Raw genomic sequence first — 27,500 nt, 5'->3', positions numbered from 1 at the left:
ATTCAAAATATCTGTAAGCTGAAATTTATTTGAAAATGATTGACACTACAGGGTTAGTGCTGTGTCAGTGTGAGGCCTCTGTATTGACGCATTACATAAATACACGTTTAATATGTTTTATTCATTGTTACATCCATACTGGACCAGCATTGCAAGACTTTCAGGATTTTCAGCACTGAAATCTGCATCTGGTCTTGTGAAGCGTAATGCATTTGGACTGAGGTGTATATTTCTCTGGACTGGAAGTCCTTTTAGGCAAGTCCCTCCACTCGGCGGCCATATGACAACGCTTTTTGGGCACTCGTCGGGCATCCATTTCGGCAGAAATGCGCGTGCGCAAGGCTTCACGACACCAATCTTGCTCCAGCGGCGAGATCAGACATTGGCACGATGTCTTCACAACACACCATATGATTGGCTCAATGTATTCACATCACACCACATGATTGGCTCAATGTATTCACCTGTCGACGTTTTGCCGAGGAAGGGGTGTAGACAACGGCCATATTGGCGTGACAAACTAGCCCCATGCATTTCTATGGAGTATTTTTTGAGTGCTGTGTCTCCACATTAGAAAGTCTCTGCTGGAAGTCAATGTTGGGGGGGGGGGGGTGGTGGTGTTGGCCTGTCTTTGGGGCTGCCGGCGGAGGTCTGTGAGGGCGTCCTGTGGTGGCGTGGGCCTGGACGGCTCATTAGCAGTGCGTAGAGATAACGGGCCATCCCCGCGTCGCCTGCTCGTGTTGGTGCCAGCGGCTGTCCGTCTGCGCTGATAAGGACCCGGCCAACGCTGCAGAGCTGCCCTTATCACTGCCCGTCTGAGGACCTCTCTCCGCTCTTGTGTGACGGCCGCCGCCGCTTCCGTACGCTGGACCCTGCAGGGAGAGGAGGGACGCTCCAGACGCGTACACGCAGAACCGTATGGCAAGCCGATTGAGCATTTATTCAGATATCTTGATATCAGGCATAATTGTCATGTACTGTACATGCAAGCCATTTCTGTCCACTAGTTAACTAGTGAGCCATTTCTGTGTGAACTAGTTAACCAGTGACAGCCAAAATGCTCACTAGTTAACTAGTAAGGCCCAAATTCTCTCTAGTTAACTAGTTCATATGTTTCATATCTTACTAGTTAACTAGTAATGCTCAGCATGTTCACTAGTTAACTAGTGGACACTGAAATGTGCACTAGTTAACTAGTTTAAAGACTTCTATATTTTACTAGTCAACTAGTAAGGTACAAAAATGTTTACTAGCTGACTACTGAATGTCAAATTCCCACTTGTTAACTTCTATGTAATTTGGCCAGCCGCTTGGGCATTTATTCTGATATCTTGATATCAGGCCAACATGCAAGCCATTTTTGTCAACTAGTTAACTAGTGAGCCATGTTTGTGCACACTAGTTAACTAGTGACAGCATAAATGCCTACTAGTTAACTAGTGAACACATATTAGCTTCACTTGATAACTAGTGAGAGCCAGAAATGTCCACTAGTTAACTAGTAAAGGCCAAAATGCATACCAGTCAGCTAGTTGAAGGCTTTTGGGTCTCACTAGTTGTGCACATGTTTACTAGTGAAGACAAAACTCCTCACTAGTTAACTAGTTGGAGTAGGTCAATGTCACTAGTTAACTAGTGAACCATAAATGGCTTACTAGCTAGCAAGGTGATGGCAGCAGGCTCACTAGTTAACTAGTTGATGCATCCTTTGTCCAAACTAGTTAACTAGTGAGGTCATAAATGTATACTAGTACACTAGTTGAAACCTAAATTAACACTAGTCAGCTAGTGGTGCAGAATTAAAATTACGAAGCGAATACTTTGGAAATTTAGGCTTTCTGTTGGCTCCCTATGTCCAAATAGAACATGACAACCAATCACAGTGCAGCATTTCACAAAATTCCACCCACAACATTTGCATGTGGCACACAAGTTAACATGCTGGCCAAAGGAACTTTAACTAGTAAACTAGTGGCTTCAATGTGACACTTACATGTAAACTAGTGAAGGCAGAACTGCTCACTAGTTAACTAGTGAAGACACAAATGCCCACTAGTTAACTAGTGAGGTCTAAAAAGTGTCACTAGTTTACTAGTGTGCACCAAAACTCCCACTAGTGAATTAGTAATGGCAATTTCCATTCGACTAGTTAACTAGTGAGGTGCAAAAAGTGTCACTAGTTTACTAGTGTGCCCCAAAATGCCCACTAGTTAACTAGTGAAGGCCATTTCAGCCCCACTAGTTAACTAGTGAGATGCCAAAATGGTCACTTGTTAACACGTAAAGGCCAAAATACCCACTAGTTTACTAGTGAGGGTGTTGTGGGCCTTACTAGTTAACTAGTGGCATGTATATTTTGTTCACTAGTTAACTAGTTACACCTTAAAAGAGAAACAAGCTGACCGTTTTTGTCCACTAGTTAACTAGTCGAACAATTGAAGTCTCACTAGTTTGCATGTGTGGCAGTGAAGCAGCTCACTAGTTAACTAGTGCCTGAAACGGCTATTATGCAAATTCTAATGAGAAGGTGGGTATTATGTAAGAATCCCACCCAGTCTAAATGTAAATTTACTGTTCATAGCCTCGCGATCAGGTACTGATGGGTGCCCCTAGTGGCTAAAGTGACACACTGCTCTGCAACGGTACTTCAGTATAGATAGTAAAGCAGAGCCTGCAGTATGCAGTATCTCATATTCTGTCAAAATGGTTTTTAATAATAACAGGGAAACCCCATGCTTTTACAAGTGAGCTCTTAGTGATCCACACCAAAGATTCAAGGGATCGATTTTAATATTATTCTTTGTTTATTGTTGCTAGGCAACCACAGACATAAATGTATCCATTCAGTCACGCTTTTCTGATTAATAACTGAAAAACAAAAGATTGTACACATTAACTGCACATGGTTTCAAAAGTAATTAAAAGCTCAAAGATCAAGAAAAAAACTTAATGCACTTCTAAGGAATTGAACCCTGGTCTTCCACATGATGTCCTGCTGCCTAACCACTTGAGCTAGTCTTGCCACATCAGCAATGCTATCATCAATGTTCATGTTACTGAAACGTTTTGTTGCTAGGCAACCATATACAAATGCCTCCAGTTTTATCGCGATTTTCTAATAACTGAAAAACTAAAGATTGTAGACATTAACTGAAGGAAGTTAATAGTGAGGCCAAACATGTCAACTAGTTAACTAGTGAAGGCCAATTTGTCACTAGTTAACTAGTAAGAGTACCTTTTGCATTACTAGTGAACTAGATAGCTCCAAAAACAGCCACTAGTGTGTGTCTTGTGCGCACTAGTTAACTAGTGAGCTGCTTCACTGCCACACATGCAAACTAGTGAGACTTAAATTGTTCCACTAGTTAACTAGTGGACAAAAACGGTCAGCTTGTTTGTGTTTTTAGGTGTAACTAGTTAACTAGTGAACAACATATGCATGCCACTAGTTAACTAGTAAGGCCCACAACACCCTCACTAGTAAACTAGTGGGCATTTTGGCCTTTACATGTTAACAAGTGACCATTTTGGCATCTCACTAGTTAACTAGTGGGGCTGAAATGGCCTTCACTAGTTAACTAGTGGGCATTTTGGGGCACACTAGTAAACTAGTGACACTTTTTGCACCTCACTAGTTAACTAGTCGAATGGAAATTGCCATCACTAGTTCACTAGTGGGTGTTTTGGTGCACACTAGTAAACTAGTGACACTTTGTAGACCTCACTAGTTAACTAGTGGGCATTTGTGTCTTCACTAGTTAACTAGTGAGCAGTTCTGCCTTCACTAGTTTACATGTAAGTGTCACACTGAAGCCACTAGTTTACTAGCTAGAATACCTTTGGCCAGCATGTTAACTTGTGTGCCACATGCAAATGTTGTGGGTGGGATTTCGTGAAATTCTGTACTGTGATTGGTTGTCATGTTCTATTTGGACATAGGGAGCCAATAGAAAGCCTCAATTTCCAGAATTCTCTGCCTCCTAATTTGAATTCTGCGCCACTAGTTGACTAGTGTGAATTTTGTCTTGAACTAGTTTACTAGTATACATTTATGACCTCACTAGTTAACTAGTTTGGACAAATGATGCATCAACTAGTTAACTAGTGAGCCTACTGCCATCACCTAGCTAGCTAGTAAGCCATTTATGGTTCACTAGTTAACTAGTGACATTGACCTACTGCAACTAGTTAACTAGTGATGTGTTTTGCCTTCACTAGTAAACATGTGCACATTTTTGGCTGTCACTAGTTAACTAGTGAGACCCAAAAGCCTTCAACTAGCTGACTGGTATGCATTTTGGCCTTTAGTAGTTAACTAGTGAATCTAAAATGTGTTGACTAGTTAACTAGTGAGCCTTTTGGCTCCCACAGGTTAACTAGTGTGCATATTTTGGCCCTCACTAGTTAACTAGTTCACACAAACATGGCTTACTAGTTAACTAGTTGACAAAAATGGCTTACATGTATATGAAAATTATGCCTGATATCAAGATATCAGAATAAATGCTCAATCGGCTTGCCATAGAACCATACCTGACCTTAGCACAGCAGACTGGACCGGACCGGACCACTGAGCTTAGGGATGGGGTGTGTGTGCGTTTGTGTGTGCGTGTGTGTGTGTGTGGGTGTGTGTGTGTGTGTGTGTGTGTGTGTGGCTGAGCTTAGGGATGGGGTGTGTGTGTGTGTGTGTGTGTGTGTCTGAGCTTAGGGATGGTGTGTGTGTGTGTGTGTGTGTGAGTATGTGTGTGTGTGTGTGCGTGTGTGTGTGTGGGCGTGTGTGTGCGTGTGTGTGTGTCTGAGCTTAGGGATGGGGTCAGTCAGTGGAAAAACCCTCATGAGAGAGACAAAGAGAGTGAGTGCTTCTGTCACACACACACACACACACGTACACAGACATACAGACATACAGACAGACATACACACACACACACACACACACAGATATCAAAACACACACACACACACACACAGAGATATCAAAACACACACACACACGCACACAGATATCAAAACACACACACACACACACACACACGTACACAGATATCAAAACACACACACACACACGTACACAGATATCAAAACACACACACACACGTACACAGATATCAAAACACACACACACACACACGTACACACACACGTACACAGATATCAAAACACACACACACACACACACGTACACAGATATCAAAACACACACACACACACACGTACACAGACATACAGACAGACCAGAGTTTCCGCTAGAAAAAAATGGTGCCGGTCAAAGTGACCGGCAGAGGTTTCGTTTTCCGGACATTTTGATGATATGCCGGTCAAATATCCTATTATCGCTTCTTAATTAGTCAAATTGAGGAAAACTGGAGACAGGCTATGTAGCTTAAAGAATGGAATAATCAGGCTGTATAGAATGCAACATGTTCATTAGCCTAACTTAAACATGCCTAACAAGATCTAGCCAGTATCTTTTCATGGACAGCAAGAGTCCGCTTCGTTCGTTGTTTTAAAAAGGCTACGTTGTTTGTTGCTGCTACCCACGTTATCTCCAGTGGTGACTGTTTAACTTACACAGATGCGCACACACAAGAATGAGCGCTCACACCACTACCCCCTAATGCTATGCCTCTTTATTTGATAACAATAAATTAAGAAATTTTTCCTATTCTGGGAAATGTTTAGTTTCTTTTTCTTTCGGCCGCGATTCAATGATACTGTTTAATTGTGCCAGAAATGATCCGCGGACCAGTAATCGCCTCGTCGAGGAGGCCCTAACCCTGCAGATCATAGACAGAGAATGCATAGGCCTACTGTATGCTTTGGGTAAAGAACACTTTGCATGTCCAGTATACACGGAGAATGACAGTGTATTGGAGTGGCCGCACCCCCCGCAACTCCACTTCCAATTCCAATGTCACTGATTCCGACAGATACGCCCGACACTTCTGCTTTTTATCTGGTGGTGGTTGAGTTGACCGGACAGCTGAGGCTTCAGACGTTACCACTCATTTGTTCGTTGTTTAACATGGTCGTTTTAAGCGTGCGCTTCCTATTTGAAATGCAGCGGCTATGCGTGTTGTTTAATAGCTTACTTTTCAAACGGTAGAGCCTGTTCATTTAAAAATATAGCCAGAGGACGTACAGTATAATATAGGCTTACATATTAAGTCTTATTGAAATTCAGATTGCGTTAGAGGACGGGATTATTAGCCAATTTAAATCGGACAATTTGACCGGAGAGATTTAATTTGGTCGGACATTTCATTTTTTTTTTCGGCCAATGTCCGGTAATTACCGGACAACGGAAACCCTGAGACAGACATACACACACACACACACTTACAGATAGAGAGAGAGAGAGAGAGAGAGAGAGAGAGAAAGAGAGGAATTCTTTTGTGAACTCAAGCCAAGTGAGGTCAGTTATAACTTTTACAATCCAAACAGGAAATTGGCTGGGGCAGTGGCGTAAGCACTCCATACTTATATAAAACAATACAGAAAATGTACAATATGAACTGTAAATACACATAGGAGAAGCACCTCCTCTATCCACCCTGCAACGTCTGCTGGTCCTTCCCTTCTCACTCACACACACACACACACACACACACACACACACACACACACACACACACACAGACACACACAGACACATACACACTCACACACACACACACACACACACACACACACTCACACACACACACACACACACACACACACACAGACACACACACACACACACACACACACACACACACACACACACACACACAGACACACACACACACACACACTCACTCACACACACACACACACACACACACACATACACACAGACAGACAGACAGACACACAGACACGGACAGACAAGAGAATACAGCTGTAGTTAAATAAATAGTTTGTTCCATGTAATTGGCATGATAAGAACAGCACTATCCTGTAGTTGTACAGAAGGCAAAGGAACGGCATTTTTAGTGCTGGCTGTTAAAGTCATTAACGATGATAGGAAGAAAGGATTTCCTCTGCCAGGCCACTTCAACTTTTTTGCCTGCAGTCTCTCTCTCTCTCTCTCTCTCTGTCTCTCTCTCTGTGTCTCTAAATTAGCTGGGTTGCAATTGAACTCGTTGACATATTTTAAGATTGAAACAAATTCAAATGTACAGTGTACACAAATAAACTTGTTTACATTCACCTTAGCTATAAATCTACAGTTAATCCACCCTCCTCTATTCAGTCATCAATCTAGAGTTAATCCACCCTCCTCTATTCAATCAACAATCTAGAGTTAATCCCCCCTCCTCTTCAGTCATATTGAATCTAGAGTTAATCCACCCTCCTCTTCAGTCATATTGAATCTAGAGTTAATCCACCCTCCTCTATTCAGTCATATTGAGTTAATCCACCCACCTCTATTCAGTCATATTGAATCTAGAGTTAAGAGACAAGTGCATAGAGTGAGTCAAATCACTCTATCAAGACCGTACACACACACACACAGACACACACACACACACACACACACACACACACACACACACACACACACACACACATATACACAACAAGACAAGCACATAGAGGGAGTCAAATCTCTATCAAGAGCACACAGAGAGCAGTGAAGTTTAATGGATAAGAGAAGCAACATCTCATGGGTCCAGGTATGTACAGTATACTGTAGGCATCTCATGGGCCTGAATAGGCATCTCATGGGCCCAGTATAGGCATCTCATGGGCCCAGCCATGTATAGGCATCTCATGGGCCTGAATAGGCATCTAATGGGCCCAGGCATGTATAGGCATCTCATGGGCCTGTATAGGCATCTCATGGGCCCAGTCATTTATAGGCATCTCATGGGCCCAGGCATGTATAGGCATCCCATGGGCCCAGTATAGGCATCTCATGGGCCCGGGCATGTATAGGCAGGTGTTTCATAAGAGCAGCAGGCATCACATGGGCCCAAGCATTTTAAACAGTTTAAGGTGAGAGTTTTAAAAGAGTTTTAAGCAGTTTAGGGTGAGAGTTTTAAAAGAGTTTTAAGCAGTTTAGGGTGAGAGTCCTCTGTGTTGTAGTATTTCTGTTGGGAATAACTCGACTTTCTGCTATATCCATTTTACTTAAATCTTACTGTAGATCAGTTTTATACACTTCAGATTGTAAAAAATGATGCAGTTTAAATCGTAAAAACATATGCTGAAAACAATAGCGCAGCACAAACAAAAACAGCTGAAAAACGCAAGATAATTCCTCCTAGACCCTCATCTCATATTTCACAACTTCCCTGAACAAGAGGCATGTGATTGATTACTGTGGATACCATCCAGGAAGCAGAGAGTAGCAGCATCTGCAGCATTTAACATCACCAAGCTTGTCTGTGTTTTTGTGAAACGCTACTCTGAAAATGGCAGGCTAGAGTCCTCACACTAGTACACCCAGTGCTCCTCTCCTCACACTAGTACACCCAGTGCTCCTCTCCTCACACTAGTACACCCAGTGCTCCTCTCCTCACACTAGCACACCCAGTGCTCCTCTCCTCACACTAGCACACCCAGTGCTCCTCTCCTCACACTAGCACACCCAGTGCTCCTCTCCTCACACTAGCACACCCAGTGCTCCTCTCCTCACACTAGCACACCCAGTGCTCCTCTCCTCACACTAGCACACCCAGTGCTCCTCTCCTCACAATAGTACACCCAGTGCTCCTCTCCTCACACTAGTACACCCAGTGCTCCTCTCCTCACACTAGTACACCCAGTGCTCCTCTTCTTTCCGATGCTTCCTTCACTACGAGGGTCCTTATCGGCAGCCTGAGGAGCCTTTTCTGAAAGGACACACGTACAGTATAGTATATCAATGGGAATCAGTTTATTTACTTGGGGGGCAGCCGTGGCCTACTGGTTAGCGCTTCGGACTTGTAACCGGAGGGTTGCCGTGGCCTACTGGTTAGCGCTTCGGACTTGTAACCGGAGGGTTGCCGGTTCGAGCCCCGACCAGTAGGCACGGCTGAAGTGCCCTTGAGCAAGGCACCTAACCCCTCACTGCTCCCCGAGCGCCGATGTTGTTGCAGGCAGCTCACTGTGTGTGCTTCACCTCACTGTGTGCTGAGTGTGTTTTTACTAATTCATGGATTGGGATAAATGCAGAGACCAAATTTCCCTCACGGGATTAAAAAGAGTATATATACTTATACTTATACTTACTTATACTTTACAGTCATGTATGCTGTGGTGAAGTAGTCCGATCTGTTTGTATTATCACTGTGGATGTGAAAGGGAAACGTTTCTTGGTGCAGGTTGAAATGTATCTTTTTAATTTGTGTTGCATGAATCCTGTAACTTGTGTCAAATTTAGTTAGAAATACTGTATGGGCTGTGAAACCAAGTCATTTGGAGTGAACTGAGCCAAGTTCAGTAGCTCATTACGCATAGAGAGAAGGACAAGACAAGACAAGACAAGAGAAAGAGAAAGAGAAAGAAAGAGAAAGAAAGAGGGAATAAATGGAGTCACATGCTCTCGACAGCTTTGCCCTAGTGCTTAGTCACTGACTCATGATCTGAGGAAATTTAGAAAAAATAAAACATAAAAAATGAAGCTTTATGACACTAATTAAGGAGTTGAATATGCAAGTCCCTTCTGAGGAGTTGAATATCCAAGTCCCTTCTGAGAAAGTGCAGCTTTTGCCCAAATCCCCCCCACCTCCCCCCGAAAAAAAATATTTGAAAATATGGCGACACGCATGGCAGAAGTTCACATGGCGGAAGACTTCACCAAAGTCATTTATACCTGCACTACAGACAGCCAGAAAAAACAATGTAATCTCTGTTGATTCCGTGCGAAGCATATGTTGTGTGAGGCTACATCAAACTTGAATGATTGGCCACGTTCGGTGTACAGCGCGTCTAGGCAGCTTCCATCTGCTCGGTGTGGCCAGGGAACAGCCTCCGCTAAATTAGTCTTCCTCCCAAAGCCACCGCACTAATTAACGTTGGCCAGATAAATAGGCTCTTGGAGGTGTGTGCGCTCGCATGGCCTCGTTTAAGAACCGCTCCAGCCATTGTTTTTGTATATTTATTCGCAGATTATTAGCCGCACCGAGCAAGTGGAGGAATGTGAACTTGGTGAATGTGGGAGAGGAGGAAGCGAGGGAGCTGGAGAGGAGATAGAGAGAGAGAGAGAGAGAGAGAGAGAGAGAGAGAGAGAGAGAGAGAGAGAGAGAGAGAGGAGAGATAGAGAGAGGGAGAGGAGAGAGAGGGAGGGGGAGAGGGGGAGCTGGAGAGGAGAGGGAGAGAGAGATAGAGAGAGGGAGGGAGAGGAGAGAGAGGGAGGGGGAGATGGGGAGGCAGACGAACCCTTTTTTCCCTCTTTTTTTTGAGGCCTCATTAAAAGTTTTCCTCTCAGTAAAAAGCTATTCTCAGAAGCGGTGCTAATAAGTGCAGATGCCGGTTAGCGGAGGTGCTAAGCGCCGCGGAGGCCACGGGGGGCACCTGCAACCCGCCAGCGCAAGGCTAATTGAGAGACAGCTGCCCGGTCCTGCCTCGGATAAGTGATGAGAGCCGCTGCCGCCGCTGCTATGCTCCAACCCCCCCCCCCCCCGCTCCGCTCCACTCCACTCCACTCTCTCAGTCTGCTGCTCTGCTTGCCTGGACACTTTGAGATTTCTGGACAAATGGCTCCCACGGGATTTTCTTTGCTTTTCTGTTTTTGTTTTGTTTTGTTTTGTTTGTTGCTTATTTGTTTGTTTTCATCAGAGCCAATAGCGGAGAGCCAGGCGGGGGAACAGGCGGGCGGCCTCGATGGCCTCGATGGCCGCGATAGCGACTTCCCGAAGACCTGGGAGAGAATAATGCCCATCTGACTGGAGGGGCGGGTTGTGCTGGGTCAGGCGGTTGCGTTGGGTTGGGCGGTTGCGTTGGGTCAGGCGGTTGCGTTGGGTCAGGCGGTTGTGCTGGGTCAGGCGGATGTGCTGGTTGTGCTGGGTCAGGCGGTTGTGCTGGGTCAGGCGGTTGTGCTGGGTCAGGCGGTTGCGTTGGGTCAGGCGGTCGTGCTGGGTCAGGCGGTTGTGCTGGTTGTGCTGGGTCAGGCGGTTGTGCTGGGTCAGGCGGTTGCGTTGGGTCAGGCGGTTGCGTTGGGTCAGGCGGTTGTGCTGGGTCAGGCGGTTGCGTTGGGTCAGGCGGTTGCGTTGGGTCAGGCGGTTGCGTTGGGTCAGGCGGTTGCGTTGGGTTGGGCGGTTGCGTTGGGTCAGGCGGTTGCGTTGGGTCAGGCGGTTGTGCTGGGTCAGGCGGTTGTGCTGGTTGTGCTGGGTCAGGCGGTTGTGCTGGGTCAGGCGGTTGCGTTGGGTCAGGCGGTCGTGCTGGGTCAGGCGGTTGTGCTGGTTGTGCTGGGTCAGGCGGTTGCGTTGGGTCAGGCGGTTGTGCTGGGTCAGGCGGTCGTGCTGGGTCAGGCGGTTGCGTTGGGTCAGGCGGTTGCGTTGGGTCGAGCTGAGCCAGCATGCCGTTTCTGGCTCTGGCGTTGGCCAGGTAATAAAAATGACAGCACGCTGATGAGCACCGCTGATGGGTGTGTTTCTTCTGCTCAGTGGGGAGGAGAGGTGGAGTGTGTGCGTGTGTGTGTGTGCGTGTGTGTGTGTGTGTGTGTGTGTGTGAGGGGGGGGGATAGGGGACACTGCAGGCCTCTGTGAGTCGCTGATAAGAGCTTGTTTATCTTCCTCTGGATGGTTAGACCTCGGTCTGTAGCGGCGGAAACCGCCGGACAATAGGTGTGTGTAGAGCTGAGGGCTGCCTAGTCTGACCAGCTCACACACACACACATACACACACACTACAGCCCCTAAGTTTAGCTTCTCCGCCCTGTCCTGGAACTCAAACACACACACACACATACACACACACTCTCTCTCTCTCACACACACACACTCTCTCTCTCACACACACACACACACACACACATACTCAGAGCTAATCCAGATTCAGCAGTTTGGAGTAACTTCTCACTTGTGCGGCACATATTTTACATGGTTTTATTGTTGATATAATTGCCCCAGAAAGTAGCTTCACACACACACACATATATCACACACACACACATATAGCACACACACACACTGTATAGCACACATATACATATAGCACACACACACATATATCACACACAAACATATATCAGTATAAGTATATATACTTTTTTGATCCTGTGAGGAAATTTGGTCTCTGCATTTAACCCAATTGAATTAGTGAAACACACTCAGCACACAGTGAACACACAGTGAACACACAGTGAAGTGAAGCACACACTAATCCCGGCGCAGTGAGCTGCCTGCATCAACAGCGGCGCTCTGGGATCAGTGAGGGGTTAGGTGCCTTGCTCAAGGGCACTTCAGCCGTGCCTACTGGTCGGGGCTCGAACCGGCAACCCTCCGGTTACAAGTCCAGAGTGCTAACCAGTGAGCCACGGCTGCCCCGTATATCACGTATAGCACACACACATACTGTATATCACACACACACATATAGCACACAAACATATATCACACACACACATATAGCACACACACACATGTAGCACACACACACATGTAGCACACACACATATATATCGCACACAGAAGAAGTGTTATGAAAAGAAGAGTTATGAAGAAATCAAGAGTTATGAAGAGAAGAGTTATGAAGAAATCAAGAGTTATGAAGAGAAGAGTTATGAAGAAATCAAGAGTTATGAAAAGAAGAGTTATGAAGAAATCAAGAGTTATGAAGAGAAGAGTTATGAAGAAATCAAGAGTTATGAAAAGAAGAGTTATGAAGAAATCAAGAGTTATGAAGAGAAGAGTTATGAAGAAATCAAGAGTTATGAAGAGGAGAAGAGTTATGAAGAGAAGAGTTATGAAGAGGAAAAGAGTTATGAAGAGGAGAAGAGTTATGAAGAGGAGAAGAGTTATGAAGAGGAGAAGAGTTATGAAGAGGAGAAGAGTTACATGTAGGAGAAGAAGAGTTATGAAAAGAAGAAGAATAATGAACAGAAGAAAAGAGAAAGTTGTAATAGCTGTAGCTGTTCTTACAGCACCGTATGCAGTTGTAATAGCTGTAGCTGTTCTTACAGCACCGTATGCAGTTGTAATAGCTGTAGCTGTTCTTACAGCACCGTATGCAGTTGTAATAGCTGTAGCTGTTCTTACACCACCGTATGCAGTTGTAATAGCTGTAGCTGTTCTTACAGCACCGTATGCAGTTGTAATAGCTGTAGCTGTTCTTACAGCACCGTATGCAGTTGTAATAGCTGTAGCTGTTCTTACAGCACCGTATGCAGTTGTAATAGCTGTAGCTGTTCTTACAGCACCGTATGCAGTTGTAATAGCTGTAGCTGTTCTTACAGCACCGTATGCAGTTGTAATAGCTGTAGCTGTTCTTACAGCACCGTATGCAGTTGTAATAGCTGTAGCTGTTCTTACAGCACCGTATGCAGTTGTAATAGCTGTAGCTGTTCTTACAGCACCGTATGCAGTTGTAATAGCTGTAGCTGTTCTTACAGCACCGTATGCAGTTGTAATAGCTGTAGCTGTTCTTACACCACCGTATGCAGTTGTAATAGCTGTAGCTGTTCTTACAGCACCGTATGCAGTTGTAATAGCTGTAGCTGTTCTTACAGCACCGTATGCAGTTGTAATAGCTGTAGCTGTTCTTACACCACCGTATGCAGTTGTAATAGCTGTAGCTGTTCTTACACCACCGTATGCAGTTGTAATAGCTGTAGCTGTTCTTACACCACCGTATGCAGTTGTAATAGCTGTAGCTGTTCTTACAGCACCGTATGCAGTTGTAATAGCTGTAGCTGTTCTTACAGCACCGTTTGCTGTTTCATCAGAGATGTGAGGCGCCTCCTAATGCACCCCCACAGGTGACAAAACGTCAACTGAGACAATCCATCTCTCGGCAGGAAAGACAATGGACTTCCTCGGGGCTATTCTCAGACAGAAAGCGAGAGGAAGGTCTTGAGTATAAATGACTGTGTGTGTGTGTATGTATGTGTCTGTGTGTGTGTGTGTGTGTATCAATACAGAGCCAGTTGCCGGGGTGACGTTGTTTCTTATACACAGTTAGAAGTTTAATTACCACGCTAAAATTAGCAACAAGATGTTATTCCAGATTTACAAGTCTAGCACCACATTACAATCCCTCTAAAAGTCCACATTCTGTGAATTTTGTAAAAGAAAACAGCTTTAATTCTGGACGTGTGGACTTTGAGTGACCCATCTGGCCCTTGACTCCTCGGAGGTTTCGAGCAGAACTCAATAGAGGAAGTCCCTGTTTCCAGGATGTGGCTTTCGCTGGCACTTCAAGACGCTTTGACACGTTTGGAAGTATTACGCCTCATGTCAGAGTTCTTGGAGTCCTTTTTATTTAGAAAGAGAGGATCTTTTTGCTGACCGATAACATCCACCCTTATGAATTATGGCTGTGACCTCTCACCTTTTGTTAACATACAGTAGGCCATGTCCGATAAGAGACACACAGCTTGAGAAGTCACATTCGTGATTACATCTCACTCAGGGTCTGGGTCTGCTGCTGGTCCCAATCCCAGCCAGATCAGGCCAGATTCACTCTGGGAACAGTGACCAATCACAGCCAGATCAGGCCAGATGCACTCTGGGAACAGAGACCAATCCCAGCCAGATCAGGCCAGATGCACCCTGGGAACAGTGACCAATCCCAGCCAGATCAGGCCAGATGCACCCTGGGAACAGTGACCATAGGTTTTTAAAGTGTTTTTAAAATCTGAACTCCCATCTCCCAAATGTTGCTTTATTGGCAAGACAAATGGTCAAAGTATTGCCAAAGCAGTATTGCCACTGTATTGCCAAAGCAGTTCATAAATGTAGGATAAGACTTTACATTATACATTATAATTCTCTCTCTCTCTCTCTCAAATCAAATCAAATCAAACGTTGCTTTATTGGCATGAACGAATAGTCATTGTTGCCAAAGTTACAGGTATGATATGTAATGAACCAACTTTACATTGATATTGATTTAAAGAGAAAAGAAATAATGAAAAAAGGAACAGAAAGGGCAGTAATAACTTGAGGAGAGAGAGAGAGAGGGAGAGAGAGAAGGAGAGAGAGAGAGAGAGAGAAGGAGAGAGAGAAGGAGAGAGAGAGAGAGAGGGAGAGAGAGAGAGGGAGAGAGAGAAGGAGAGAGAGAAGGAGAGAGAGAGGGAGAGAGAGAAGGAGAGAGAGAGGGAGAGAGAGAGAGAAGGAGAGAGAGAGGGAGAGAGAGAAGGAGAGAGAGAGGGAGAGAGAGAGAGAGAGAGAGAGAAGGAGAGAGAGAGGGAGAGAGAGGGAGAGAGAGAAGGAGAGAGAGGGAGAGAGAGAGGGAGAGAGAGAAGGAGAGAGAGAGAGAGGGAGAGAGAGAAGGAGGGAGAGAGGGAGAGAGAGAGAGAGGGAGAGAGGGAGAGAGAGAGAGAAGAAGAGAGAGAGGGAGAGAGAGAGGGAGAGAGAGAGAGAGAGGGAGAGAGAGAAGGAGAGAGAGAAGGAGAGAGATATTCACAGACTTCACTTTTCATCTTTCTCTCTCTCCTGCTTTCACTCTGTTGTTCTCTCCAACATCACCCCCCCACACACACACACTCTCTCTCTCCCCTAAATCAATATATTGTATCTCTGTCTTTCTCTCTCCTGATTTCTTGTGTGTGTGTGTGTGTGTATGTGTGTGTGACCTCTTCTCCATACTCATCTCATCTCAGCCGCCCTCATGCAATATTTTTAGGCGTTTGTGTTTTCTTTGCCAATGCTGCCTTTGACCTACAGAATCCATCCATGACCTTGGTAGATCTTTAGCACACAGTGTTTAGTTGGAATTCCCCCTGCTGCCACTTCTCTGGAAATACATCTACCTTCCTATTCCTGGAAGTGTGTGTGTTGGGCAAGCCCTGCTGAGGAGAAACAGCTTGTCCTGTGGGGATGGCTTATGAGTCGTCCGACAGCATTGGTCAATCTCTGGGCTTTTTCCTTCCTGTTCATCATTCCACCCGCACTGGACCGCACTTCTAGTGACACACACTCTTCAAGCTCTCGCTCATTATGTGCGGGCATTTCCCAAAGTCCTTGAGAGTGGCCAGCGTGCCCCCTGTTACAATAGGATGGCATGACCTTTGACCCGCCGTGTCATCGAGCGGCGCTGTGGCGGATCTGGAGCTTTTCAGCGCTGAGTAATCTGGCCGTCAGTCCGTCAGCAGCGCCTCGGTCACACGTTTACTTTGGCCCGTCCAGCAGAGGTCTCAGAGTGGAGCAGATACAAGAGAGAGAAAGACAGAGAAAGGGAGAGAGAGAGGGAGAGGGAGAAAGAGGGAGAGAGACAGAGAGAGAGAGGGAGAAAGAGGGAGAGAGAAAGAGAGGGAGAATATATGGAGAATCAGAGAAAGAGAGAGATAGGGAGAAAGAGAGGGAGAGATAAAGAGAGAGAGATAAAGAGAGGGAGAAATGTATGGAGAATCAGAGAAAGAGAGAGAGAGGGAGAAAGAGAGGGAGAGATAAAGAGAGAGAGAGTCAGAGAAAGAGGGAGATAAAAAATCAAGACTGAAAACAAGTGTTAAAATAAGAGAAACTCCAGAGAGGAGTGAGAACTCTTTTCAGCGACCGGCTGAACAAATGTGTTCTATGTTCGGGTTAGTCAGCATATCGTGTTAAACACGCCGACTGGCACCAAAGAACATGAATTACTCCCATCATGATTTCCCAGCCCCCCCCCACACACACATACACACACACACTCAAGCTCTCAACCCCCCTAGCACACACACACACACACACACACACACACACACACACACACACACACAACCCCCCGGGATTTGTTTGCATGGAGAGAGCAGAATTGATGGCCCCTGATAAAGGGCCGATAAGGAGCAGGGGGAATCTGCTGCGTGCATAGTGCATAGCTCATTTAGCACTCAAGTGCTTAGCCTGGCCGGCGCTATTTCCTGGGCCCGGGGGCCGTGGGGGCCGGGCAGTATGGCCGAGGGCTCCTCCACTCCCACGCCACTCATACATAGTTTGCTGGGGAGGCATCCGTGATTTCCTGTGTGACCACCACCGGCATCATTTACGCTGGCCTGACCAACAGCTGCAGACCAGGGGAGGGGAGAGAGGGGTTTATCTGGATGGACACTGACGCTTGTGTAATTTTCCCTGACAAAGTCTAGACATGAGTCAGTGAAGAAAGAGGGGGGGAGTGTGTGTGTGTGTTAGGTAGAGAGAGAGGGAGAGAGAGAGAGATGGAGAGAGAGAGGGAGGGAGAGAGAGAGAGAGGGAGGGAGGGAGAGAGAGAGAGAGAGAGAGAGAGAGAGGGAGGGAGGGGGAGATAGAGAGCATTATGTTTTTTTTTAATTAGAGACATGTTTTGTGAATGCCCCTCTTGCGACGCGTCGTGACTGGACCTTCTCCAGGATACTCCGTCATCACTGAGCCCCGTCGACTAAACATGGCATTTCCTGCTGTTGTTGTTTCCTGTTTCGCCCCCTGGTTCTCTCCACGACGGGCCCATGCAGGGGAGCCGAAGCTTAAAGGATCGGGCAGCAGCGTCCGCCACACAGAGAGGATGCCCACACGCATCATCCAAACAGCGTCCGAATGCCACACAGAGAGGATGCCCTAGCGCGCCATCCAAACATACGCTGCGCTGTCAGCCTGATTAATGTCCAGCGAGTCCAAGTGGATGTTTTACCATCTCTGGTTTTGATTGAACCAGGGCGGTGTGCAGAGCCCACATACCTCTGCTTCGGACAAACAGACTGTGTGTGTGTGTGTGTGTGTGTGTGTGTGTGTGTGTGTCTGTGTGTGTGTGTGTGTATCTGTGTGTGTGTGTGTGTCTGTGTGTGTGTGTGTGTGTCTGTGTGTTCGCTCACATCACCTCAAAACTACCAGTCCAATTTACTTCACATGTTCGTTCAGGGTGAAAGGTGTAAATATCCTGGATGCTCAGATGCAGTGGACACAGGTCAGTTTCTCACTTTCTTTAGCACTCTAGGTGAAGTGGTCAGTGCCAGCCCGCCCATATTCAGCATTTACACATTTAAACGTCAAGTTGAACGTCCAGTTGACTACATGCCAGATGAGCTGAGGTGTGTGTGTGATGTTTGAGTGTGTGTGTGTGTGTGTGTGTGTGTGTGTGTGTGTGTGTGTGTGTGAGTGTTTTCCCTAACACATTAGTGCTGTTGAACGTCCAGTTGGCTGTGTGCCAGATGAGCTGTGGTGTGTGTGTGATGTTTGAGTGTGTGTGTGTGATGTATGGGTGTTTGACCACATTAGTGCTGTTGAACGAGCACAGCAGGATAGGGACGTTGTCTGAAACCACCTTTTCTTCTCTCTTCTTTTTTGCCTCTCCCTCTCCTCTCCTCTCTTCTCTTCTCCTCTTTCCTTAACTCCTCTCCTCTTTTCTCTCTATTCTCCTCACTCCTCCCTGTTCTCCTCTCATATCCTCCACTCTCCACTCCTCCGTTCTCCTCTCATATCCTCCTCTCCACTCCTCCCTGTTCTTCTCTCATATCCTCCACTCTTCACTCATCCCTGTTCTCCTCTCATATCCTCCACTCTTCACTCCTCCGTTCTCCTCTCATATCCTCCTCTCCACTCTCCACTCCTCCCTGTTCTTCTCTCATATCCTCCACTCTTCACTTCTCCCTGTTCTTCTCTCATATCATCCACTCTCCACTCCTCCCTGTTCTTCTCTCATATCCTCCACTCTTCACTTCTCCCTGTTCTTCTCTCATATCCTCCACTCTTCACTCCTCCCTGTTCTTCTCTCATATCCTCCTCTCCACTCTTCACTTCTCCCTGTTCTTCTCTCATATCCTCCACTCTTCACTCCTCCCTGTTCTCCTCTCATATCCTCCTCTCCACTCTTCACTTCTCCCTGTTCTTCTCTCATATCCTCCACTCTTCACTCCTCCCTGTTCTCCTCTCATATCCTCCTCTCCACTCTTCACTTCTCCCTGTTCTTCTCTCATATCCTCCACTCTCCACTCCTCCCTGTTCTTCTCTCATCTGCTTTCTTTATCTCTCCTCTCTTCTCATCTCACATGTGCTTCCCTTTTCTCTCCTCATTTCTCTCATCTCCTAACTCTATTTTCACCTCTCCTCTCCTCCTCTTCTCTCCTCTCCTCTCCTCCTCTTCTCTCCTCTCCTCTTCTCCTCTCCTCTCCTCTCCTCTCTCCTTTTCTCTTCTCAATCTCTTCCTCTCTCCTGTTCTCTCCTGCCCTCACACACACACACACACACACACACACACACACACACACACACACACACACACACACACACACAGACACAGACACACACATACACGGCTGGCTGGCTTTGGATATCCAGACCCTGAGTCTGCGGTGCCAGCCAGCCGTGTGTGCGTATGTGTGTGTCTGTGTGTGTGTGTGTGTCTGTGTGTGTGTGTGTGTGTGTGTGTGTGTGTGTGTGTGTGTGTGTCTGCGGTGCCAGCCAATGGTTGACGCCACGAGCCCCAGACACGGAGCCAATCAGGCGCTCCATCTGTCGACATGCCGTGCCGTGATTGGGCGGGAGCATGGCCGCTGCTAATGGCATAGGAAGCACTACCTGACCCGTTCTTCCTCAGGAAGGACACAGTTTACTTGTGGGGAGTATTTATTGGCCACTGACAGGATGCCGCTTGGGGTATGTGCTGTGAGGGTTGGTGTGTGTGTGTGTGTGTGTGTGTGTGTGTGTGAGGCGGCATAATAAAAAACTGAAAAATAAATGGTTTCAGCAGATTTTAGGCAAGACTCTGTTTGTCTGGGTCTCTCAGACTACATGTACACCAGACTGTCGTTCTCTCTTCCCTTCCCCATTTCCTACCACAGTACACACACACACACACACACTCCTCTGTTCACATACATACATATAAACATTCACAACACTCTGCCCTTTTATACAACATGTGATACTGAACCAGCATCCACGCTTCCCCAGTGTATTAGGAGCATAGCACATGCTAATGAAGCTGTTCTCAAGTCAAGTCAAGTCAGTTTTATTTGTATAGCGCATTTAACGCAACCCAAAGCGCTCCACATATAGGCTAAGACATTGTCATTGACACATAGACTAACAAAGACAATAGCAGACGGAGCGGCGTAGTCAGCGGCGTAGTCGCCAGCTACCCGTGACACCAAGACATACAAGACAGACAACAAACAAATTAATAAATAAAAGAAATAAAAATGTAAAATAAAACTAGAAAAGCATTTCCTGAAGGAAATACAGTGCATGAAAATGCAAAAAATATGATGTAAAATATCATACAGAGTAAAAACAAACTATATTGGTTGCTAGGTAGATGAGGTTTAACATAGTTGGAATGACTTAACAGTTAAATAGGTGGATAGTTTATATAGTTAAATGATTTGCTTGGTAGATAAGGTTTAATATAGTTGGAATGATTGAACGGTTAAATAGATGGATAATTTAAATGGTTAAATTATTTAGGTAGATAATTGATGATAACTGACAGTTGGAATGGCTCTAATGTTTGCTAGCAGTTATGCTAACTATGTTATCAAAGATAATAATGTTAACCAAGTTACTTAACTTAGTTAACTTAGCTAATGTTTTCATATTTAGTAGTTATGCTAACTAACATGTTAGCATGCTAACTATGCTAACCATGTTACTTAGCTAACTTAGCTAATCATTTTTAGCAGTTTTGCTAAAAATGCTAACTAGCATGTTAACATGCTAACTATATTAACCATGTTACTTATCTAACTTAGCTAATCATTTTTAACAGTTATGTTAACTATGCTAACTAGCATGCTAACATGCTAGCATGCTAACTATGCTAACCATGTTACTTAGCTAACTTAGCTAATTGTTTTTAGCAGTTTTGCTAAAAATGCTAACTAGCATATTAACATGCTAGCATGCTAACTATGTTAGCCATGTGACTTGGCTAACTTAGCTAATCATTTTTAGCAGTTTTGCTAAAAATGCTAACTAGCATGTTAACATACTAGCATGCTATCTATGCTAACCATGCTAACTAGCTACAGTGGGTAGGAGTCATAGTTGATGACAAGTAACAGTTACAATGGCTAAACAGTTAAAAAGTTAAGTAGTTTAAAGGGTTAAATTGTTTAACAGTGAAATATTGTAGTGAGGACTTTTATTTTGAAACAGTTTTTGGCAGAGGAAGCAGTTGAATAGGGTGTGTAGTCTTAATAGTATAGGGCCAGTTTGTATGCTTAAAGCCTGAGAATGGTAGTTGATGCAGCTGGCCCGAACACCTGCCATAGGATTCTAATTGCTGTGATGTCATAAAGGGCAATGTTAAGTCAATGGGGAAATTTTGATAGTTTTTAATTAATAGTTTAAAAAGTATAAAAGTTACAAAGTTGAAAAATACAAAGCCCACATGTCCTAATTAAGACCTACGCGTCAATGTTTGAATGAAGTTTCTACGTTAAACGGTTGAAGCTGCATTAACTGCGTTAGAAGAAGAAGAATAAGAAGAAAATGCCTAGGAAGAACAGTACAGTGCATTTTCATGCACTATAATTAGTCCAATTTCCAACCGGCTGAAAATGTCCAAGGGCAATGATGACTCGCGTGAAACTGCGCACAGCTGTGTCTCCACAACCGATGCATGCAACGCCAACAAAGTTCTTTACACTCACTGGCAGTCTGGAGATAACGTGAACGTTAACATTAGGCCTTGTTATAGTCTGGATATCACTGGAAGCATAACAGTCCGAAGTCATGGGCGATCTTGTAGATCAGCAACTCGGTGGACTTTTAACAGCGACCGTTTGTTGGTCCGTAATGCAGAGTTCTTCAATGTTAACGTTAACGTTAGTCTGCTCAATCCAGACTCCAGGCAGTTGGCATGGCAGCTCACTGGTCGGAAACAGCTCGGCGGCCTCAGCAGATCTTTCTCAGAGCTCCCAGCTGTTGCCCCGAGAAATCCCCTCGACCAGACAGTGAAGTGCAGCACCGGCTCACAGATGGATGGGAAGGATGTAAGAGGCCCAGGGCAAAAGCTAGCCATAGCAAGCTCCCAATGGACAGACGTTAACAACATCAGCCGACTTGAAAGCAGTAAAAAGGACTAAGAGAATAACACGAAAACTATCAAAAATAACGTAAATAAAGAGAGATTAGTGTATTAGGAGCATAGCACATATACAGTGTATTAGCAGCATAGCACATGCTAATGAAGCTGTTCTCCAGTGTATTAGGAGCATAGCACATATACAGTGCATTAGGAGCATAGCACATGATAATGAAGCTGTTCTTCATACAGTGCATTAGGAGCATCACATGCTAATGAAGCTGTTCTCCAGTGTATAAGGAGCATAGCACATATACAGTGTATTAGGAGCATAGCACATGCTAATGAAGCTGTTCTCCAGTGTATTAGGAGCATAGCACATGCTAATGAAGCTGTTGTCCATACAGTATATTAGCAGCATAGCACATGGTAATGAAGCTGTTGTCCATACAGTGCATTAGGAGCATAGCACATGATAATGAAGCTGTTCTTCATACAGTGCATTAGGAGCATCACATACTAATGAAGCTGTTCTCCAGTGTATAAGGAGCATAGCACATATACAGTGTATTAGGAGCATAGCACATGCTAATGAAGCTGTTCTCCAGTGTATTAGGAGCATAGCACATGCTAATGAAGCTGTTGTCCATTATGTGCATTAGGAGCATAGCACATGCTAATGAAGCTGTTGTCCATACAGGGTATTAGCACCATAGCACATGATAATGAAGCTGTTCTTCATACAGTGTATTAGGAGCATCACATACTAATGAAGCTGTTCTCCAGTGTATTAGGAGCATAGCACATGCTAATGAAGTTGTTCTCCAGTGTATTAGCAGCATTGCACGCTAATGAAGCTGTTTTCCAGTGTATTAGCGCATAGCACATGCTAATGAAGCTGTTCTCCAGTGTATTAGGAACATAGTACATGCTAATGAAGCTGTTCTCCAGTGTATTAGGAGCATAGCACATGCTAACTGTACGTACACCGCCGCCGACTTGAGCTTCCAAAGAGTCAGGAAGTCATTCATTTTCAATGGAAGCCAGCTTCTCTCAGCTGCCAGAAACGTTAAATCCGTCGGCGTCGCGTTGTGCTCCTCAGACGAACGATGTCTAGCTCTTTACATCCCTCACATTACATCCCTCAACATCTTCAAAAAACTCCTGAAGACCCAGCTCTTTAGAGAACATCTCCTCTCATAGCACTACTTACAACAAGTCTTGCTGATCCTAGCACTTACCACCCGTCTTGAACTGACACTCAACTGTTTAAAAACAGCACTCACTAATGCACTTATTCTTACTGTTCTCTACCGTTTTAAATTGTTCTAAAATTGTTGAGAGAATTGCTCTAAAACTTAAACTGTTTACCATGTTGTTAGTCGCTTTGGTTAAAAATGCGTCAACCAAATGTAATGTAATGTAATGTAATGTAATGAAACAGCAGCATCCACTCTTCCTTCCATGTACAGGTTGCATTACTTCTTCATCATATTGCACCTGGACTGACATGTGTGTGTGTGTGTGTGTGTGTGGTCCCTCAGATCCCAGTTCGGCGTGTAGCCTCTTTGACCTCCCAGGGGACACGAGCAACTGGATCAGTGTGGAGCGCAAGCCCCAGGGTTGCTCCAGCAGCTTCGTCCTCCACAACGGCACAGACGAGCTGCAGATTCACATGCTCCACCTGGACTTCACCAAGCCATCCCAGGTAAACCGCCTGTCAATCATTCAAATCTGTCATTCACTCCATGTACGTCACAAGCCATCCCAGGTAAACCGCCTGTCAATCAATCAAATCTGTCATTCACTCCATGCACGTCACAAGTCATCCCAGGTAAACCGCCTGTCAATCAATCAAATCTGTCATTCACTCCATGCACGTCACAAGTCACCCCAGGTAAACTGCCTGTCAATCAATCAAATCTGTCATTCACTCCAGACACGTCACAAGCCACCCCAGGTAAACCACCTGTCAATCAATCAAATCTGTCATTCACTCCATGCATGTCACAAGCCACCCCAGGTAAACCGCCTGTCAATCAATCAAATCTGTCATTCACTCCAGACACGTCACAAGTCACCCCAGGTAAACCGCCTGTCAATCAATCAAATCTGTCATTCACTCCAGACACGTCACAAGTCACCCCAGGTAAACCGCCTGTCAATCAATCAAATCTGTCATTCACTCCAGACACGTCATAAGCCCCCCCCCCCCCCCCCCCCAAGGTAAACCGCCTTTCAATCAAATTTGGCACGTCACAAGTCCAACACAAACACTCATGGATGTTGCAGCTTTGCACTGTTACACACGGGGCTCTGTACCTGTGTGTGTGTGTGTGTCTGTGTGTGTGCACAGGAGCGCTGTACCTGTGTGTGTGTGTGTGTGTGTGTGTGCACAGGAGCGCTGTACCTGTGTGTGTGTGTGTGTGTGCGCAGGAGCGTTGTACCTGTGTGTGTGTGTGTGTGTGTGTGTGTGTGTGTGTGTGTGCAGGAGCGCTCTACCTGTGTGTAAAGTCTTACGCAGTGTTACACATGAGGCCCTGTACCTGTGTGTGTGTGTGTGTGTGTGCAGGAGCGCTGTACCTGTGTGTAAAGTCTAACATATCTTGTCTGCTGCTGTGAACTTGCTGAGGAAAAGCAAGTGACTGTAATGAAGTGGTCATTGTGTGTTGGCAAGAAATCAGTAGTTTATCTGGACTGGCCCCGAAGGCTCTGGCGTTTGTGCATCTGGACTGGCCTGTACCTGTGTGTGTATGTGTGTGTGTGTGTGTGTGTGTGTGTGTGTGTGTGTCTGGCCCCGACGTGTTTGTGCAGGACTCATTGGCATTGAAGGTTGTTGTGAAATAGTTTCATTCTTCATATTAATCATTCTTCAATACTTGAATTTAGAAGTTGCAGTTCTGGAGACTCTTGAGAATCCTCGGGATCTCTGCTTTCAGGAAATTATACTTTTTTCTACATTATTTACTTCCTTGACTTAATGACAGAGCGCCCTTAGAGAATGTTACAACTGCTGGCAGTTCTTGCACAGTTTATGCTGCGTAGCTGAAAGAAAAATGAATAAAATAAGAAAGAAAGAAAGAAATCACTTTTCAAGACTCCTCCCTGTGGTCAGATATTTAATAACCGTCAACATTTCACAATTCTTTATTTTCTTCACAACATATTAATCCTCTGCTCCATATGCCCCTATGCTTGCTCTGCTCCAGTGCCTTATGGATTTGCCCTTTTGAACACCCACACGTTTCTGTTTGGGTGTGTGTTGAGTGTGTGTACGTCTTGGCTTGCTATGCCCGTGCGTGGATGTGTATTGTGTGTTGTGTATACGTTTTGGCTAGCCTTGCATGTGGTTGCTCGGGCTGTATAGAGGTCCGTGTTTGTTGCTAATCCTCTTGTGGTCTGGTGAAATGAAAAGAAAACATTAATGCTGATAATGATTTGCACATGTTGACCCCCGGGCTGTGTGCTCTTGGAGTGCGACCAGCACATCAGGCCTCCCCTTGAGGAAGGACCGGCCCGTGGGATGAGAGAGTGTGTGTGTGTGTGTGTGTGTGTGTGTGTGTGCGTGTGTGTGTGTGTGTGTGTGTGTGGGGGGGGGGGGGGAAGGACCGGCTCGTGGGACGAGACTGATTGGTACCAGATGACCAGTGTTCTCTTTCTCTATCTACATCTCTCCCCCCTCTCTCTCTCTCAAACACACACACACACAAACACACACACACACACACACACAAATACACACACACACACACACAAACACACACACACTCGGTCTCTATCTACATCTCTCCCCCTCTCTCTCTCTCACAAACACACACACATACACACACACACACACACACACACACACACACACACACACACACACACACATACACACACACAAACACACGTGTGTGTTTTAGTGCTGAAGATGTCTTGAACTACTGGGTCATCCCTGCTGTGTGTGTTAATCTATGCCAGTGGGAAAGAAAAGCTGAGGACGGTCTCTCCGGAGATTCAGTACACACACACGTGTGTTAAGAGATTCAGTATACACACACGTGTGTTAAGAGATTCAGTATTTACACACGTGTGTTAAGAGATTCAGTATACACACACGTGTGTTAAGAGATTCAGGGCCAGATGGACTAACGCTTTTGCGCCCACTTCAGGCGTATTTGTTTCGCAATGTGCGTGTAAAATCATTGCGAGGTATGTACAAACAGGCCACAATGATGTAAAAGGGCAAACTGCCCGTCGCGGGAGCTGAAAGTGGCAGATTGCGTTTTTCATGTCATGCATATGCATTCATGGGAGGATCCAGGGGAAATTGGGAGTTTAGCGTAAAATGATGGGAAGGGAAGAGTAAAGAGTGCCTAATTATGTATTCCGCGGTATGTACAAAGACTGCTCCTGAAAGCGCACGTCTATTCTGTGCCTAAATTCTTCCACCTTGTAAAAGCAGGTGTTAATCCAAATTGCAGTTCAATGTGTCAATAAGAGAACCTTTCAAAGACAACAGAATCGCTATTTAGAGCACCAGTTTTGTAAGTCTTTGTACTATCAAAAGCAACATTAACTTTTGTTGGCCTTGAATGTCTTACTTTCACTTTCACGTCATTCACTTAAACTTTCCTACTTGCTAGATTTGACCAATCCTCCATAGCCTACATGCAAAAAAATAGTTTGAGTAGAACTACTGATCATCATTATCTCCCTGCTTGTTGACATCTTATCATGTATGGTATTATTTCATGATCGCTAAACGTTTGATTCTTTTTAATGTTGTCATCAGTTAATTAACTTCATTCAACTGCGCTGCCATTAAGTTGTGGACGTTCGTAAATTGCGTTTATGGGCGGAGAAAGGCAGAGAAAGGCGCAGTTTACACTAAGGATTGAACGATTGATAAATACGACGGAAACGTGGGTCAGCAAAGCGGGCAGCTAGCAGCCGCCGTGTCAATTTCTACTGGCTGGACATGGCCTGGCATAGTGGGCAGCAGTGTGGGCAGAGCAAGTGTGAGTTATCAGGACGAGCTGCATGTGAGAGAGTTTTTTATTGGCATTTCTATATCTGGCCCATTGGGTGTGTGCAGATGCACACTGTCCTCACCTCTGATATATTGATGGAACAGAGAAGCTCGTCCTGTGCCGGGTCAGTCGATGGAAAAGTACAGCCAAAGTTTCTCAATGTTTTTCCTTCTAAGGCAACTCTCTGCCCACTGACGTGGAGGAGGGCAATGGGAAAAACACAGCCAAGCTGAAATCTATTGTCTTGAATGAAAGAAATGAAATAAAGAACAGTGCTTCTCTCCCTCCTTCTCTCTCTCTCCCACTTCCCCCTCTCTCCAACCCTCCTTCCCTATCCTCCCCTTTCTCTCTCTCTCCCTTTCTCTTTCTCTATGCTCCTCTATCTTAGAGGAGAGAGAGGGAAAGGGAGAAAGTGGAGGAGAGAGAGAGAGAAACAGTAAA

At 45.4% G+C, this 27,500-nt stretch overlaps 1 protein-coding gene across 1 annotated transcript in view; it reads left to right on the top strand.

The window, feature by feature from the left end:
• eng (endoglin) overlaps positions 1-27,500 on the top strand; it is a 73,881-nt gene that overhangs the window by 7,663 nt on the left and 38,718 nt on the right. The window contains exon 3 of the mRNA XM_076283461.1: positions 23,589-23,752. Coding sequence (XP_076139576.1) covers positions 23,589-23,752 — 164 coding nt within the window. The remainder of the gene's footprint in view (positions 1-23,588; positions 23,753-27,500) is intronic.

Source organism: Alosa pseudoharengus, unplaced genomic scaffold, assembly GCF_046254945.1.
Source record: "Alosa pseudoharengus isolate Yale_2024_CS ecotype anadromous, Long Island Sound unplaced genomic scaffold, YU_APseudo_1.1 YU_APseudo_1.1_scf_14, whole genome shotgun sequence".
NCBI classification, from domain to species: domain Eukaryota; kingdom Metazoa; phylum Chordata; class Actinopteri; order Clupeiformes; family Clupeidae; genus Alosa; species Alosa pseudoharengus.
Note: the sequence above shows the minus strand (reverse complement) of the source record. Positions and strands in the feature narration are given on the sequence as shown.